Genomic DNA, 19,344 nt, shown 5'->3' with positions numbered 1-19,344 from the left:
ATCCCACTACATGTCACAACTCATCTAAGATGTTCTACAGTTCAGCTCTTGTGATTTAAGAAAGGAATTGGGTGTGATTGTGTTTCCATACCTGTGAAAATGTCAGTTATTGCTGTCTGCCTGTTGTGGTTTTACTGTGGCTAATACCTGGGTCTCTACTGACAGTGAGGCTGGGTATGTGCGTTTCTTTTGTATATGAAAGCAATATGTTTTAATTTGTTCTTTGAAATATAAGGAATGGGGACTGAGCTCCCAAATCGTACTCCATTACCTGTTCACTGCATATTCTTGAGTTCAGGCACATTTGAACTGCATTCAAACCACAAGGCATGGGCCTAGTTCAGAGCTGTATGTTCTCAGGTTCCGAAAATGTAGGTAATAGGGTTAAAGACAAAGCCCAAATATCCTATTGTAAGTCATTAGTTGTCAACATACATTAGTTGAGAAGTTGATTCCTTTAATGAGATAAATACCATACAAAGTTAATGTGGCTTCTTAGCATTCAGTGATGTATAGTGCCTCTTTAAACAGATATCATTTTAAAGCTTACAAATGCCCAAGACAGACATGTTGCATGTGGCTAAGTTACTATGCATCACAAAAATACAAAATACCATCTGCTGCATCAGTGGAGGGAATTCTGTTGGTGGAACTGATCACCCCTTTGGTGATTATTTGTCTACCCAGGATTTAGCTATTCACTATCACGATATAACTGCATATTCCCAGAGATTATGTTTACTGAGAATTGCATTTAAATGTTACTGTTAAAGAGCTCTTGCCCAATATTTAAATACTGGTGTGATCAACTGTGATTAAACCATGTGCCCAATGGTAGTGCAATACTTCTGCTGGCCTATAAAATCTGGGATGCTTGAGTTGGAAAAGCAATGCACAGTTTCCAAGGAGTAGGGTGGGGTTGGGGTTCATTAGTGCGGTATCTACAGCTAGAAACAAGCACTGGCACTGCAAGTCTTTCACCATAAAATGCTTTTCACTCAGATAACTTATACTGTAAATATTGACCAACATTGGGTGTCCAAAACATTGATTGGCTGTGAGTGTCTGATGTTGCTTCTCAGCAGTGCAGAATTGATGGAGTCCTAAATACAGAGAGAAGTTACCTATCATTAGACAGAGAATCATAGGAATAGGAGCCCTATTTTGTTAGATCACCTAATAAAAGTAGCATTAGCATCATTCTCTGTGGTATAGGCCCAGACTGAAGGATTACAGTGGTTAATATAGTAAATTTTGGAATTTTCTATCATATTGAAAGCTCAGTTGTTTCATCCTGCTCAAGTATGTTCATATATCTGGACTTTTATTTTCCTTTTCTTTTTCCCCCATTGAGCAGATTTGCATCACCTTTTAAATTTTAATTCCAAAATAGTGAAATAGTTCACAATGATGTCTTTAAGCAAAGTAAAAACTTTCCGAGTAATCCCTGAACTGAATGACACCTCAGTTCCTCAATTGATCAGTGCAACATTTTATACTGTATTTTGCATTTGTACACATATTAAACGGCTGTGAATGTAGCCAACACATGGGAAAGCACAGCTACATTATTGTCTTCACAGTCGCAGGTTGGGACATAGGACGAAAAAGGCAGCTCACACACCATGACTCTACCATCACTCTCCTAACAGTCCCTGCTGTACTTTCCTCCCAGGCAGGATCCAAGGACACTAAAATGGGTTATAAATGCCTCTTGAAATGACTCTTCCCTTTGTGTGGTAATTTGTTGTTCTTGGTTTTGTTTTTGTGTGTTGTTTTTTTTTTGTTTGGTTGTTGGGTTGGTTTTGGTTTTTTTGGGGTTGTTTTTTTTTTTGTTTTGTTTTTGTTTTTTTTTCTGTGTAGGTCCTCACTGATGATCATTAGGAAGTTTTCTTACATTGCCTCTCCTTCTTTCTAATCCCTTCTGCTGAACTTCACACTGGCTTATCTCACAGCATTGGTGCCCTGACACACCATTCAGTGTGCTCCCTTCTTCATGAATATGCACTTTATTCTCCTCCTTGAGTTTTTACAGTTACATAGGCGCAAATCCCTCTAGAAACAGGAAGGAGAAAGAGGTTTTTGTTGAGAAAACTACTCTAGGCACAGTCTTTTGTGTAAAGATTTTATTCCTTGTGGGATTTGAATGGGATTATTTGGTTGTGGGTTTGGTTTTTTTATTCTCCACTTTGGCACAATATCTAAAACAATGTCTCCTAGCATTGAAAGGAGGGAAGTTGAGAATGAGCTCGAGCACTTCCCATTACAACTATTATAATGAGCTCTTTTCTTCCATTCGTCAGTATTTTCCCCATTCCCAAAGTCCCTTTAGGGAATATTAGAGTGAGAGCTGTAGCACTACGCACTTGCTGGGGCCGCCTGTGGGCAGGAGTGGAAAGGAGTAATGTGTGTGATAGTTGAGGGCAAATAGCTTTAATTTAATTAGTAGATTAATTAAAGCTTTCTCCCTTGGGTAGAGTATGTGTGTGTGTGTGTGTGTGTGTGTAGAAAGTGTTCCTGCAGCCTCCTGTAGCTGTTCATCACGCATTTCTGTTCCAAGTGTGACTCAGATGGAGTTCCTATTGAACTTGCTGGGAGCCTGCACAAAACAAATTTCCTGTCTAAGACCTTTTCTCTTCAAGGTTTTGTTTAAATGTAATGAAGTATAAATGGGCAAATAATAATGAGTAATAACAAGAACTTGTCTTGCAAATGAATGTAGCATCCGGCAGCACGACAAATGCAGAACTCCTAAAATCTTCTCTGTTTCCCAGTGTCCCCACAGTGAGAGAAGTCTTACGTTAGCACAGATTTCCTCAGCCTTTGCTCAGTGAAACTCATAATGAGGGTTTTTTTGGGGTTCTTTTACTCTGATAAACCATGCAAGGCTAGTTGGTAGCCTTGTCCTGAGGAAAGCAGATTAAGGTCAGCAGTGTCCTTGAGCTGTATTAACAAGATGAAGGCCAGCAAATACAGGAAGTGATTATGCCCCTCCACTCAGCACTTGCTGGACCACTTCTAGAATATTACATCCAGTTTTGGGCTCCTCAGTATATTAAAGATGTCAGTCAACTGTAGCAAGTTCAAAGGAAGGACACCAAGATGGCCTGTAAGGAGAGGATGAAGAAAATGAGCTTGTTTAGCTGGTGGAAGGAGGGAAACTTTGGAAGGCAATCTTGTGGCAGCCTTATAATATCTATGAGGAGATCACCAAGAAGAAAGAGCCAGGCTTTTCATCATGGTGCATGGCAGGAAAACAATGGACTATGGGCATAAATTGAAACAAACGAGGTTCATAGTAGTGAGAGGCCTCTTTACCCTGAAAATAAGTGAACATTGAAATAAGTTGCATAGAAGTTGTTCAGTCTCCATTCTTGGAGTTTCAAAAAATCAGATGGAAAAAGCCCTGAGAAACCTAGATTCATCCCATTGCTGACCCTGCTCACAGTGGGAGGTAGAGCTGAAGTCTTCTGTAAATCCTTTCCAATCTGACTTATCCTGTGATCCCATGATACTGTGTGAAAGACGTATGTCACAGATAGATACTTGCCATAGTCTCACAGCCACCAGAGACAAGGATGTCTGGATGAAGGCAAAGGTGTATGAGGGACTGAAGCTTTAAATATTGTTAAGAGACTGTCAGCTTTTCAGGCCTAGGTTAACCTCTGAGGAATGAAGGGGGAAGACATCTAGCAAGAAATATGGATAGGGACTTTAAGGGCATGTAGGGATAGGACAAGGGGCAAACTGAAAGAGGGTGGATTTAGGTTAGGTATTAGGAAAAAGTTCTTTACTGTGAGGGTGGTGAGACATTGATACAGGTTGCCCAGAGAAGCTGTGCGGTCCCATCCCTGGAAGTGTTCAAGGACAGGTTGGATGGGGCTTTGAGCAACCTGGTCTAGTGGAAGCTGCCCCTGCCCATGGCAGGGGGATTGGAACTGGATGAGCATTAAGGTCCTTTCCAAACAAAACCATTATGTTATTCTAGGTTTCTGTGTGTTACTTTGAGCCATACTATTTTTTTATCATTGGAGGAGAAATTCTTAGAAACAGTGGGAGAAAGCCATTTTATGTAATACAATCAACAGTCAGAATTAGTTTCATCTCAAGCACAGTATGTCAAAAAGATTTTTAAACACTTTTCCAATGAGTGGTTTCATCCTGCCAGTACAAAGTTTTGAGAAACATTGCTTGGTATTGCCCACTGCCGGAGGTAGAATAAAGGTGTATGTTGGTTAAACTCAAGATATTTGTTCCTGTGGAAGTCATCAACTATACTGAGCATGCCTTACCATACTCAAAAAGATGTTTTTCAACTGATTTTCAAGATAAAATGCCAGTCAAGGCAAACTCAAAATAGGTTTATCTGATGTTGCATAACACATCTTTTGTCCAGTGTTACCACTTCAGGAGGTATCCACCAAGTGAAGGGAACTGTTGATTATGCTGCTGCTATTTTCTAATCTGCAGTGAGAGACATGCATCTCTCCAGGAGCCATCAGTGTTAGAAAGCAACCATATCTTGAATTCATGCAAGCGAGTTTGAAAGGGAGCAGTGCAGTTTTTGGCAGTGTGCTCTGTTTGTCAGGGGTTTGTCTGCACAATTTGCTTAAAGCATAGTATCAAGACTATGCTGCAGATTGTACAGTTGTGCCTTGATTTGAATAAGTTTCTAATCACTTTACCCTTTCACTTAGTCTGAAGTGTTTTGAAATCACACAAGTTTGAGTGCCATTTACACAGGCAGACAAAAACGCAGTCAGCTGACAACGTAAGACCTTCCTTGTTGGAGACAACAATTTTTTCAACTGCCAAGGCAGTGTTGTGGGTACCAGTAGTGATGTAAATCAGTTGTGAAAACTCCAGATAATCAGAGCTCCTTCCCAAGCACCGCTATTTTTAACACATTTTCCAAGTCTTGGCCCTGGTTTGACCAGTTGAATCATTGCTTGATAAGGAGACGGATTATTTCTAGTAGTGTGGTTTCCATGACAAAGTAAGCTTTTTTTGGCAATGCTCACATAATAATGTGTCATGTTTTGAGCTAACTTTTTAAAACTGAAAGTCATAATAGAATTAATAAAAAGTGTAATTCAGTATAAAGTGAGTGATCTAATATATCTAGCAGATTAAACTCCTGTCTTGTGTTACTTTAGAGACAACAGTTAGACAAAAAAGGGGAATGAGACTGTATTTCTTCTCTATGTTGATGTAAGATATTGTCCATGAGGGATTTATTGAAGGGATTTTTTGTTGTTTCTTTGCTTTGTCTTATCTGTATTTCTTTACCCCTCTCCTTATTGTCATGATGCCTGATATGCCATATCCTGAATGGAGTGGAAATATTCGTTTTGAAAAGAAAAATGCCTTAACAGGCATAATGCAGAAGAGGAAAGAACAGCTAATGGTACTGAACTGCCATATTCGAGAAGGTCTTTGTAGAAATGCAAATGCCAAGTGAATTGCAGAGTTCACTATCACATCTTTACTATCTCTTCAAAACATATCAATCCTGGAGTTTCTGAAGAATACTGCTGGCTTTTCTTACTAAGTTGTACAGTGAACTCACATTTTAAAGCAATTGTGAATATTCTTACACAGAATAAAATGAGAAGAACAGTATTTTTTTAATAACTGATTGTAGTCAAAGACAGTTCAGGTTTCTTGGCTAGACTTCTCTGCACTGTTGGCCCACAAGATGATTAGTTTGGATAACACTGAGATTTCTTTCAATACCCAGCTTTGATGTGTTAAAAAATTTCCAAATCCTTCCAGACACCCAACCACCTTTCCTATGCACAAGCCTTTATCAGTGACTATGAACATGGCACAGGGATAATGTCCAATCCATAGAAAATGTCCTGGTTTTCCTCTGAGAAGACCTTTATCTACTTGCTATAACTGAGGAAATGATTTACATGGCAAATCATAGATGTCTTTTGCCATCAGAGATACCCTACAGAGTCCAAACTGTTCTGACAAAGGGCAAACATAAAGGCCTATGCAAGCAGCTGCAGCTGGAGGTCAAGTAAGATACACTACGGCACATCTAAACACATGGTCTAGACTTCTGTGCTTAGTCTTCTGGCCTGCTCACTTTGGGTACAGCTGTATATTACTGTTATAGACACAGTGCATAAATCAGGGCAGCTACATAAGCAGAATGTTACATTTAAATTCATATCCTTTGTTCCTTAGTGCAAGTGGTTAGTAAGCACCTTCCTAATGTGGTCCAGTCTTGCTCTCTCTGGCGTCTACTCACAGCCTTGCTTTGTGCTCCTTGGATGTATTATTAAGGCCATTCTCACCCTATTTGCAGGTTTCTGGGACATGAGGGTCAAAGGCACAATGTCACTGGCTTGTACCACACCATGCTTAATGTGAAGCACAGTTTGCTACATGTTGGGAAGAGGTGCAGAGCTGTTTCTGTGCTCTATAGATCTTTATGCACCAAATCAGACAGCTTGTGTTATCTTTCCAGTATAGGAATCTTGAGGAAAGGAAGGAGTTCTCCTTGAAGTTACCTTGTTCCCAGTGTTTGATATACTTGAACCAAACCAAGAAGAAAGCAAGTTTATTTAAATTTTCTGCTGAAATAAGCTGGCAACATGTCTTTATTTCCATGACCAGGGAAACGTGTGAAACTTTTCTGATCTGCACAATTCCTCTTACATGGTTCCTTTCCTGGAGCATCCACATATTTGAGCAATGCCTTGTTTAAACACATGACTCTAGAATTTGCTAATCTGATTTCACATATAGCTAGAGCAGGTCTAGAAGCAGCACAGGTGCGTTCACCTTTTTCTCTGCTCAGTTTTATGTACTATCTATGGCTTTCTTAATGGAACAGATCACACTAAAGCAACACCTTGAGAGAATGTGTGAGAGACTATAACATAATAACATGATTGGTCTTAATTTTACCAAAATGTCAAGGGAACAGCAAAGAGTGAAATGGTACAACTTACAAATCACAGATGCCAGTTTATTTTAGTGGTGGCCACCTTAATAAAAATAAATGGAGAAAACCAAACACTCTTAATTTGTTGTACGTCTGTAGTGCAGTAGCTGCTTACTTTTGTCTGTGTTCTCTCAGAACAAAACAGACATTGATTGTATTTATTGTATTTGTACCTATACAAATATATGGCTGGTGTGAGTCAAACTCTTTCACTCCATGGAGAGTAATAATTTTTTAAAAAGGTTGAATTTCATGCACTATTCACTTGGTTTCTTGATTTTTCTAGTACGCGTCAAAATATTCTTTTACTGCATGTATCACTGATTTCTTCTGGGAAACTGAAACTAGACTGTCTACTGAACTCAGGAAATTGCAAATGTCCTTGAGGCAAAAGAAATGAAATCAGGAGGCCATGAAGTTCAAGCTTACACTGCCATTTGATTTCTTCTCTGCTGTTCAGTTGTTGAAGACTGACTCAACAAATTAAAGGCTCTACCAGTGCATAGTTAATGGAGAAACATGAAACGTGGATCCTTTCAGGAAAACATAACATTAAAGTGTCTCTGCATTCAACAGAGAAACTTTTTGTTATTAACAAGCCAAACGTGGTTTTATTTTCTCAGATGCATCTTCTTATTAGTGATGACAGGCAGCTTCTACTCTCTCCTCTGTCTCTGAGGTTAACGTTTCTTCCCTTTCTTTGCTTTCTGTCTCACTTTCCATGTTCCCCAATATTTATATATTTTTTATTTTTTTTTTAATCTGTTGGTGAAGACTGCTACAAAATGGCATAAAAATGGTTATGGAAAGTCACATCAAAATATTCTGCCAATATGAAAGCTTAAGTAAGGCTACAGAGACAGGTGAAGCACATTGTTGTAGTGCTCTCTTTGCACCCAGCAGTCTACATTTCAAATGCATCCTGACCCAGGCTTGCTCAGATATAATTGACTAAATTTAGTCAGTTTAGTCAGAGAGATCTGACTGGCTACAAGGAAAAACAATAAAATCAGCTTTTAACCTTAGGCTTTCCTTATAATGAATCAAGTCCTGGTTTTGGTTTGCCTCTGCAAAAAAGACACCAAAAATAAGAAGGATAAATCACACTCTTTTGTCTTTTCACTATAGACTGAATCTAAACCTTCCTGTCAAAGGCCTGTGATTACCCCATAGAAAAATCTGTGCATGCTGAGCTTCTTATTGTTTAGTATCCTTTGATGGATTTTGCATAAATACATACATATAAATATATATATATGTTTTGAATTCCTATACATTTAACATACACAATATCAAGTTGAAAAGAGTTGAGGTTAACAACAAGTGGGCAAAGAAACTTTACCTTTTTTTATTTCTATCCTACTTGCATAGAAAATATTTTTTTTTTTTTTGTATTATTGTTACTACTGCTACTAAGTGACAACTTTTCTAATCTGCATATGCTGAACTGTATAGAAACTGTCACATTCATGTACTGAGACAATCCCTGGACACATATGAGCAACTGTGGAGAGTGAACCCACCACCAGCAGCAGAACCATTATTTACTTGTTATTTCTCTTTTATCTTTTTAAAAGGTATTCTAAGAACTTGAATGTCAGCCAATGCAATTTTCTCAATCTTCATCAGGGTTTAGGGGATGATGTAGCAAAAGCCCTTATCTTCTTGGGAGATCCTAGAGATCTGTGACAATATATATTTTCCAGGCTCTTGGGAGCCCTTAGAGCAGAACAATGTTTGTTTTGAAGATGAACAAATCTAATACAGTTATGCCTGGTGTATCCCATGCGGAAAATAGCTGAAATTCATCACTGGGATCTTGGAGATGAAACTGCATCGCATTGTCAGTTCCTACAAATGATGAGTAAAGATTTCCAGTAGAGGTTTGTTAGGAAACCCTTTCTATCTTTGATATAGGGTTGGGGGCTTGTAGTATTACAAAGTCAAAACTGTACAATGGCTCAGTATCTCCTATCACACAAAAAAGTGCAACACAAGCTCCATCAAACTGATTACACATGACTTAACATTTACTTTAAGTGTGTATTGGGTGTGTAGTGGCTGTTTGATGCATTAATGACCCAAACTGTTCACTCCATTCCCTTTACTGGGATGTGAGGGAAGTAAAGCTTAACAGTGCAGCTAGGGCTTGAAAATTAACTGAGGAAGATTGAATTCAATTATTGCTTTACCTGTTTTCTTGTTCCTACTTAGTACGTAAGGGAAAACAGACCACTTGACAGATATACTCTGCTTCCTCTGTAGTTCTCCATTGTCAAGAGCAAAGGAAACAGGTTGGGAAATATGGGATGGGAAATATGAAATATGAAGCACAAAAATTGCTTCAGTGCAACAGGATGACCTATTTATTCCATCTTCAATCCATGCACTGATTTTCACGGTGCTTTTCACAGAGGGTAATTTGAACCTTAGTAGTGCCCCTATAAAATGATCTAATGAAACCTGAGGTAGTATTGCCCTTAAATTGATATTCCCTTAAACTGATATTCCCTAGCCACTGTCTGCAAAAGGTATGAAATCTTGTATTGATTTCTGGGAATGGATCACATTGTTTTTTTATTACCTCTTTGGGATTGTCTGCGTTCTGTTGGTTGCAATGTACCTCTTATAAGATAACTTATCTTTTTCTTCCCCACCATTTGTTGTTTTTGTGTTTGGGATTGTTTTTGTTTTTGTTTTCTTCTTATGGTGGGCTGCTTTAGGAAAAAAAAAGAAAATGTTTGGATCAAGCCATCTCTGTTCAGTTGGCATTACATTCCTTTTTGGCAAGAAAGTTGCCTTGTATTCATGGGGAATAAAGGAAGAAGGAAACATTAAGGAATGAACAGGGTAAAAGACTGGGAGAAAGCTTTTGATGTAGTTTTGAATCCTGGGTGAGGTTAATGGGTTGTGCAAGGTTCATGAGAAACTGGTGCGAGATCAAACTGAGCCTCAGTTGATTTCTGATTCCTCTCTTAGTTATTTCTCTATTTAGAAGTACATTTGCTTCAGCTTTATATGAAGAAGGAATGCAATAAAATAATGCAAACACATTAGAAATTACTTGACAGGGAGGACAACATAAAAAGCCAAAAAAATTTATAAGAATTATAATTCCATGGTTTGGCCATAAGACTGCTGGTGATGCAGGAGGGGGATAAATAAATAATTGTTGCATTTTTTCTCATCTTCTAAGGGTGTTTTCTTTTTTCTCTTTGAAATGAGACCTCAAAACTTGCTGTTGTTGCCTGATAAGCTCACTAACAGTTTGAAGTTTGTAATTGTTCTTTTTCCACATTTTTCCCCACATTTCAGGTTACAGCAACCCATTCCAACTGCATCATTAAGAAGGAGCAGGAGACTTGTCTGGAGAAGATACGGAGGGCAGCTGCCCTGAACCCTCTCAATGACTCTTCTCCAGGTGAGTTTCAGCTTGCAATGTACCTTGTACATTGAACTGGTGGTTTCTAAACTTTTCCTGTCATGTCTGCAGGGGGTTTTGGCAATGTCAATGCAAACATTTTACAGTAAGAGGTGCAATCACTGCAGCTAAATGAGCTTAGAGAAACATTATAAGGACAAAAATCAATCAATGGGGATGTACCAGAACAATTGCTGGTTATTATCAGAGGTCAGGAATTTGCTTCTGTGCTTTAGGTGATGCAGTGATATATGTCTACAAAATTAATCTATAAAGGAAAAAAGAAAAAAGAAACAGCATGTCTGGATAGGCCTCGGTAGTGTTTGTGTCTTCTGCTGGAGCAGGTGGTAACAGCTTTTGGGGACTGGACATAAGACTAAGTGCATCATTGGTCTGTTCTGTAACAGCTCATTCCCTCCTCAGCTTAGTAATAATTTGTGCCTCTGTCACATGATCTGAAGACATTTACAGGGATTAACATTGTGATGACCATAATCTTGATGAAGAATACTGGTGCTATTGCTAAGATAAGGAACTGAGGCCGCAAGCAAAGAAGAAGTTAATAGTTTAATATCCTGCCTCATTTCTCACTGACTGCAGCAGGAGCTGCCTGTGGCCGGCACCAGTGAGAAAAGAGCGAAGAATTTCAAAGAAACTAATTGGAAATCAGGGTCTGCTTTCTGAGTCCTGTCCAAGCTGCTTCTATTGTGACTAGAATTAGTAAAACTGCAGAGAAAAGCAGATAAAATGCATTGTGTGTACAATAAAAAAGGAGAGCTTTCTCTCCCCTTTTCTTCACCACATATTTTACCCCAGAAGCAAGGAGGAGCAGAATGCAGATATCTGTGTTACCAGAGCATCCTCTGAAGCAAGCCATTCCTGCATTTTAGCTTCTAGGAGTACTTCCTAGAGAATATTTATCTCATATCCATTCTGCTCTTCATCTCATATATAAGGTCATTTTTCTTCTGCTTCCCAGTTTTGGGCAAATGAACTGTGTGGTTTGGTGGAACTGAAGAAATCGTATACTTCAGGCAGTTCATTTCAGCTCCAAGGATGTTTTGAGACCCTCTCTACACAGTACAGAAGAATTTTCCAGTTCTTCTCTGGTCCAGAAGTGGCATAAGAAAGGGAAAAAAGGGAGAAAAATTTGTTTCTCCTCCCTTATTCTCAGAATAATATCAGAAGCTGATCATGAGCCCTACTTCTTATGATTATGCAATGGCTGTTATTTTTATTCAAGAATTCACAGATTTTCCCAGGTCAAAAGAGACCATTTCACCAGCTAGTTCTTCACTCAAATCCAGAATAACCCTTGCAGTTGGGGGGCTATTCATATGGACCTCCTCCCTTCTGCCTCTTCCACATTCAAAAACCACAGCTCAGAGATAAAGGAGGTCCAGAGCCAGTGGAAAGGCTTTTGCATCATAATGTGATTAAAATGTATCAGGCATGCAGGCAGGGAGTGAATCTTTTCAAGCACTAACTCAGCAGCAGAACTCAGCTGCTCTTCATTCTGTTGTCCCAGGATCACTATGCATCCTCTAGTTGTTCACATCCTGGTGCAATGAGTTCCACAGATCATGAATCCTACTCCAGGGTGCCCACATGATGCAAAAAACCATAATGGTAATAGTAGGATCTCTGCTCCTGTTTAGAGCTTGTCTTTTGCACTGATATTTCTCCTTCCTATAAGTACTGCATGGAGAGAAATGCACTTTGATGTCAAAAGAAGAACATCTTATGGGTTCCTACATTTTGCAATAACTCAACTCTCCTGCCTTGGGTTTGTCCCCTTGCTGTGTTCAGCATCTGTGTACACAGACATAAACTAAATGGTTCCCCAGAGCCTCTCTGGGTAAGATCCAACACAAGCACGATGTTGATTCTGCAACTGCAACCACAGGTCTTGAAGAACAAGGCTGGCACTGTATTAAGGAAAGCATACAGCCCTGATTTATCAGGGCTCTGATGTTTTCCTCTTTCCCTCCCCCTCTACCTCTTGTGCCCAGATGTTATGCTCATTACCGTTTTATTTTTCACAGCCCTGTTTTCTCTCCTTCTGCGGCTGTGTAATACCTATAATGCTTCAGAGACAATGGTTGCCTTGAGATTTTCTGTTTGTTTTTCTCCATGAGTTTTATGATGGCTTCTTCTTCTTAAATGTTTTAAATTCTTCATGAGCCTTTATATGAAAAGAAACAAGGGGTGTGTGCCTCCATCCCCATTTGACCATCACCTACAGCCTGAATGAAAAAGAGAATTTGAAAAAAAAAAGAAATCTCAGCAGGAACCAGAATCTGACTCCTTCGCTCTGGAGTGGGAATTAAAGTGATAAGGGGAAATAATTAATGTAAAAGGCAGAAAAGAAAGGAATGATCACTTCGTATTTAACTTCTCCAGGCAGTGTAGCCAGGCTACATCAATGTTTACTATTTTCCTTTTCTGAGTTTTTGTCCCTGTTCTAGTGTAGAGCTGCCCCAGTTCCTGCTGAACACTCTTCTAACTGTCAACAGTCCTCAAGGGGTGTTCTGCCGGATAAGAATTGATTAAGCTCACTGCTGATCCATATGCATTCTTTTTAATTTTTATTTATTTTCTTCTAGACTCTGCTAACATGTTCCCAGCCCTGGTGTCACAAAAGAATGGCACAGGAGTTACTCAGATACTTAATGGCAGTTTCCTGGTTCAAGTACACTTAGTATGGAATTAATCTAATTAAATGCTGAAACCTGCAAATGCATCTACACCGCAAATGAGCAAGTCAGCTTGCTCATTTGTAGCTCTGAATATCTGCTGAGTAGACTTAAGACATAATTCAGTTAAGATTAGGTGATACCTTTTTTTGTCTATGGACATATATGGGAGTAAGGGTGACCATCTCAGTTGTAAATATTTACAATGTAGCAATCTACATTTTATGAGAAAAATCCTACCTGAAGCATCTGGCTCTGTTGTACCGCCTAAGTCATGCTAAATGTTGTGATTACGTGAAAAAATCTGGACTGTAACTTTTACCATGGGATGTTTTGATGTGTAGGTCTTCATGCCATCCATGTACTTAACTGTAGCAGATCTACTTAGGCCTGTGTGACCTCAAAAGACAGGCAGGTGTTCAGCAGCCTGCGCATTCATGTTTTCCACATGCATGCACTGGCAAAGAGAATCTCCCAGCTGTCTTCTGCTTCCTGGTGAGCTTCTGTCTGACGTAGTTGTAACTCCAAGGGTCTTACACATTTTTCTGGCTTGCTCTGGGATGCACTAACCAGTTTTAACTGATATTGTTCAGGGTCACAGCTGGGAAGTATGCTACTCAGAGAAATCCTATGATAGAAAGAGCCCTGCTCATAAAGCGTAGAACATTTCTACAGCTGTAGATTGGCATGATAGGCTTTTCCCAGCCTGTTACCTGTCTTGCTTTCCACAGTTGGAACTTTATATTCCTGACTTGTCCTCTGAATTTGGTGCTCTCTCAAATGGTGGGGGAGTTCCTTGAATGCTCTGTGAACTAGGTCCTCTGATTTAATATTTATAGTGCCTCAAATGCACTAGTCTGGAATGAGGCAAATTGTGGTAATAGTGAACACAAAGAACTTGAATAGAAATAGGAGTGATTAGGACTCATTGGTGATTTTGTGGTTCATGACTTGACTTACTGTCAAATTAATCTTTAACTTGTAGTCCTAGTTAACTAGTCCCACTTCTCCTGTCCTTCCTCTGAAAAATGTTGAAAGGCAGTGGCATTGCCAGGCAAGTCAAGAAATTCAAATGAAATATGTATCTGTTTATAGTCAATAGATCAAAATAAGTACTTAAAAGACACTTCAGAAGTATGTGCAGGACTTAAACTTCCGTTATTTTAGACATCCATCTTACATTGAGAAGACTGTAACAAGTGCCCATTTCTTTCACATTGCCTATTAAAGCACTCATTACAGAGGTCTGAGGTTAGCTGGTATGAATACTGTGAATAGCTATGTAGCAATACTGGAATGAACAAAATCATCACAATTCCAACGTAAAGTAAGCGGCAGGCTCTATACAGAATCTTTCTCTCAAATGGAGCAAAGCTAAAAGGGATGTTGCTAGCCTACTGCGAATTCAGCTCCATTAGTGAAGCTGAAGGCCTGGAAGTGCATTGTCATTGAAAAAGTTCAGGATCAGTTTTGACAGGGGAAGAAAGGATTCTGTGCTACAGAAAAACTGCTTTAGAATGACCTATGGAAAAGTTTCTTGCTAGTCACGTCTGGAGGCAGGACAAAACTCTAATGGGTGAACTACACATATGTTCCTGTTTCTTGGAAAAGGCTCTAGCATATTTCTTTTTTTTGCCCTCTATAATATACAGCCAAGCTATATATATGTATGTATATGTGATCTGCCTGGCAAGACCAATAGCATAATAATGATAATTGTAGCTGTGAAGGTTTTCTGGTAGCAGGGATTAAAACCCCATCCATGTTGTAGCCTAGACATAATATGAAGATGCACATATTAGCGCCAGTTGAACAGGGGTAGTAATTTGGCATTGTAACTCAGCTGAGATCATGGTCTTAGGAGCAGAAATAATTTTCTGCAGAGCAGTGTTGTGTTTGTGTAATCGTACAACTTTTGCTTCCAGATCTAGCTGGGTTGCCATTAGACAGGGGGTCTCTGTACAGTTCTTCATGGGGAATCACAGTGTCTTTGATAATCCTATGTGTCTCAGGGTCAAGAAAATCTTTCCTTAATACACATTCCCTTTCTCTTCAGTACCATGTGTTATTTATAGTATAGTCCTAAACCATGGCAAATTGATGAAGTGTGTAGGGCTGTAGCTGCATCACACAGTACCAGGACAGTATTCTGCCATGGATTTTCTACAGTGCACATGATAAATATGGATACTTCAGTCTCTGTCCTAAAAATCTTATCCCCAAATCCTACTAGTTCTTATTCACTGCTTTATCTCCAGGGATGTGATTTGTCTCTCTTGATTTTGGTAACTAACCTAAATTGTCTAGTATAAACTATGTCTAAGTAGCTACAGAATAGCTGTGGGTCCTTCCTTAGAGCTATTCCTTTCAAACTGCTATGGGTTCCTGACATTTCTGGGATAAATTGTTCTCTGGAATGGCCTTTCTCTCTACTAACTTAAGAGGGAAGCTGGAGGACAATTTCAGCTAAATGGACTCTCTAAGAAAGTTAAAACATAGGTGGGGTGATCATCAGCCTGGGGATGGTCAGTTAAGATGACTCAGAAAACATGCAAAAAATTGCTGTAATGGAGCAGAAATTTCTATTATCTCCTTGGGCACATGAACACATCCTGCTGATACATTTCACAGCATTTTGGTGGTTTAAATGAGGCCTACCTCCTTTGCAAGCCCTGCTCAGAAATCTAGTTTTAGTTATCTTCTCAGCGTGTGCTGAACTTACATTCAGATGGGAAACGAAGGGAAGGAAAAGTACTGGAATTTAATAGCTACAGCTCTGAAAACACCATTAACTGCAAAACACGTGTATAAGCTGCTATTCCCATCGCATAGCATATATCCGTAATAATTTCTACCTGGTTCTTTCAAGGTTATTACTTTTGTAATCTCCAGAATTGCCAGGAAGTCTTTTAATAACCAAGGAACATAAGTTAAAAGAAAGCAAAAGGTGGAATGGAATTTGTACAGGCAACTGGGTAAGATACTGACTTGGATTGGGATTTTTTGTTGTTTTTTTTTTTTTAAACTTTTGGAAAAAAAAAAACCCACAATTATTTACACAGCTCCACTTGTGAGTTCCTTTTTTCTACAGTGACAGCTAGTTCGTTAAACCGTACTATCTCTCATTTTTGTCCGACATTAATCATATCAAGAAGCCCAGTGTTGTCTTCTGCTACACAGTGTACACAATGTGAGATGAGAAGATGAGCTAAACAAGGGCAGCTTCTTTCCTATGTATGCGGAAGCTATCAGAAGTGAGTGTTTACCCTATATACTTCTTTATTTGCTTTTGGCTTTTGGTTGTTGGTTTTGGTTTGTTTTTTTTTTTATGACTGTTTTCAAATATAAAGGGTAGTAGATGCATTTGGACAAGCTTTACTGCTGGGGCAAGATAATTAAAACAATTCCCCTGCCCCAAGCTGCAATTGTGAGCATTGCGTGTAATTGCAAGCATGATACACCAGATCCCTCCATTTAAGAAATGAACGATGAACAGCAGTAAAACTTATGCAATTAAATGAGTGATGTTCTTGTGCTTGTGCTCCCATGATCTTCCGTCATGAACAGCTGGAGGTGGCGAGACCTCACTTCGAGTATTGTGTACAGTACTGGTGTCCTAAACATAAGCAGAACATGGAACTGTTGGAACAAGTCCAGAGGAGGGCCACGAGGATGATCAGGGGACTGGAGCACCTCCCATATGAAGACAGCCTGAGGAAGTTGGGGCTGTGCAGCCTGGAGAAGAGAAGGCTGCGTGGAGACCTCATAGCAGCCTTCCAGTATCTGAAGGGGGCCTATAGGGATGCTGGGGAGGGACTTTTCATTAGGGACTGCAGTGACAGGACAAGGGGTAATGGGTTAAACAGGGGAAGTTTAGATTGGATATAAAGAAGAAGTTCTTTACTGTAAGGTTGCTGAGACACTGGAATAGGTTGCCCAGGGAGGTTGTGAATGCTCCATCCGTGGCAGTGTTCAAGGCCAGGATGGACAGAGCCTTGGGTGACGCAGTTTAGTGTGAGGTGTTCCTGCCCACGGCAGGGGGATTGGAACTAGATGATCTTAGGGTCTTTTCCAACCCTAACTGTTCTATGATTCTATGACAACTTACAGTCATTTAAATTTTTAACATCTGTAGTACCATGGCAGAAAAAATTCCCACACAGGCTATTACCATGTCATCTGAATTATAAGTGACTGACCATCTATGATTTTAGTATGATTTTCATCAGGTCTTTGCAGCTCCTTTTGTACTGTGTGCTTGTGCTGTATCCCATCAGCTGCTGTAGTCTTCTGCAGAAGAAGATACATTTCAGTGCTGAATTAAAGAGTTTCCTTGCATGCAAACTGTATTCATGAAGGTCCTGAAAGCACATTGAGTTTCTGTGAAAATGTGTGAGTCAGGTGTCAGACAAACAGATATTCTTTTAAAGGTAATTTTGTGAAAATGCTCTTTTGTTCCTATTCCCATGGCATATTTCTGTGTCTGCCTGCCATATTTGCTGACAAAAGTAAGTCTTTATTGCTTCTTTAGATTGTTAGTCTTGCTGAGAAAAACACAGCAGTAAGAGTGAATTTGATTCTTGCTGGAATTAATGGCATAGTTGACTGGTTTCTAGGATCTTTATTTCTAGTGATGAAACACAGATTAAGATAGCACTAACTTTGAATTACTCTGCACTGGCAGTGACAACATTTCAGAGAAATCTTAAATTAACCACAGAATTTGCCTGTGTATTGTATTCTAGTGTCCAGTAAATTTCTGAAGAGAAAGAATTAAGGAATTACTTTGAAGATTTTTAGGACCAGATTCAGATATGCATAAACTGCATGTGCCTCTAGATTCTCTATGGTATCATTCTGACATGCGGCCTACATAAGATCTGTGTTCATCTGGGCTGGCAACTCAGCAACCGGGTGGTTGGAATTACATAATCTTTAAGGTCCCTTCTAACCCAAACCCTTCTATGATTTTGTGATTCTATGATTCTATGAATAGAGATGCTAGAGCAGGAACACACTGTGTGACACTGGTTTTTCATCATCTGACAGGGCTATGAACTTGTGGAATGTACAAAGCTTTTCCAGTAGAAGTGTGTATGGGAAGCAGTGTTTCAACTGGCATCTGCTGCAGAGAAGCATGACGAGACTCTTCCTTTACTCACGCTGTGCTCACACTTTACTGGAGACTGTGGTCACACAGTTGGTCATTTGCATGAGAGTACAATGGTAGTCATCAAGCATCATACAGTATCCTTCTGTTTCTGCCTTGTTTCTATTCCATCCTTCACTCAGTCTCTCATTAGAGGTAGATTTAACAGGCTTAGCAGTAGCACAGCCCAGGAAGTGAACTGGTTGGACCTTATTTTCTGGGATATATGGGGCTTTTGTGAGCCTGAGCCTACTGTGAAGGTGGCATTGTTTGAACTTCCTCAGTTATCTTTCTCTAGTTTGATATGTGGTTGACAACAATAGCAGGGTTGAGGTTTTTGGTTTGTTTGGGGGTTTGTTTTTTGGTGTTTTTTTTTTGGGGGGAGGTGGGGGGACAGTTTGTTCAGTGAGGCAGCATGGAGTTGTTTTTCTCATGGAGCTTGAGATTTCTTGCCATTTGTTTCTTTATTTTTTATCTCAGCTATTGTCCTGAAGCTTCCTTCCCAGTCAATGGACAAAAGTTGGCTTTTTGAAGGAATGACTTCATCAGACGTATTTGAAATGTCTCCTTTCAGATAAGAGGCATTGTTCTCTAGGATTGCCTATTTCTATCTATTCTAACAAAAAAAATTGGGGGCTATTTAAAAGTAGATGTTGGTAATTGGTCAGTTGAATCTCACTGTGGAAAGCAGATTTGCCAGCTGCTGCTTGCTTCATTAATGGGAAAGAGTGTCTGTACTTAAACCCCTTGCCACTTCACAAGAACCTCTATACCTCATCTTCTGACCCCTCACAATAATATGATACATCTCCATGATATTCAAAGCAAACCTCTCTCTGTTTGAATTTATAGGAGGGGAATCCGAATTAGTCTCAAGCTTGAAGGTGGAATATGCTTCAGGGCCATTTGCCCTATTCTTCCTAGCTGGATATGCAAATATATTAATAAATGCACTAACCACCCTCCTATTCTTAAACCCCAGCATGTTCAATCTATCATCAGAAGTCTTCCCAATTATCTTAGCTACAAAAACCCTACTCCTTTCTTCAGGCTTTCTATGGATCCAAGCTCCTTACGCAGAATTCAGATATGACCAACTCATGTACCTCTTCTGAAA

The 19,344-nt window shown here is 39.5% G+C and overlaps 1 protein-coding gene across 11 annotated transcripts in view; it reads left to right on the top strand.

Annotated features, from left to right (window-relative positions):
- The window catches only part of ADCYAP1R1 (ADCYAP receptor type I), a 138,077-nt gene that overhangs the window by 43,993 nt on the left and 74,740 nt on the right, over nt 1-19,344 (top strand). For all 11 annotated transcript variants that reach the window (XM_062621330.1, XM_062621328.1, XM_062621332.1 and 8 more), the window contains one exon: nt 10,277-10,382. In XM_062621330.1, coding sequence (XP_062477314.1) covers nt 10,277-10,382 — 106 coding nt within the window. The remainder of the gene's footprint in view (nt 1-10,276; nt 10,383-19,344) is intronic.

The sequence above is a fragment of the Pezoporus occidentalis genome, unplaced genomic scaffold (assembly GCF_034315485.1).
Source record: "Pezoporus occidentalis ecotype Australia unplaced genomic scaffold, CSIRO_AGI_Poc_V1 ctg23, whole genome shotgun sequence".
Classification (NCBI taxonomy): Eukaryota; Metazoa; Chordata; class Aves; order Psittaciformes; family Psittacidae; genus Pezoporus; species Pezoporus occidentalis.
This window is presented reverse-complemented; position numbering and strand designations above follow the sequence as displayed.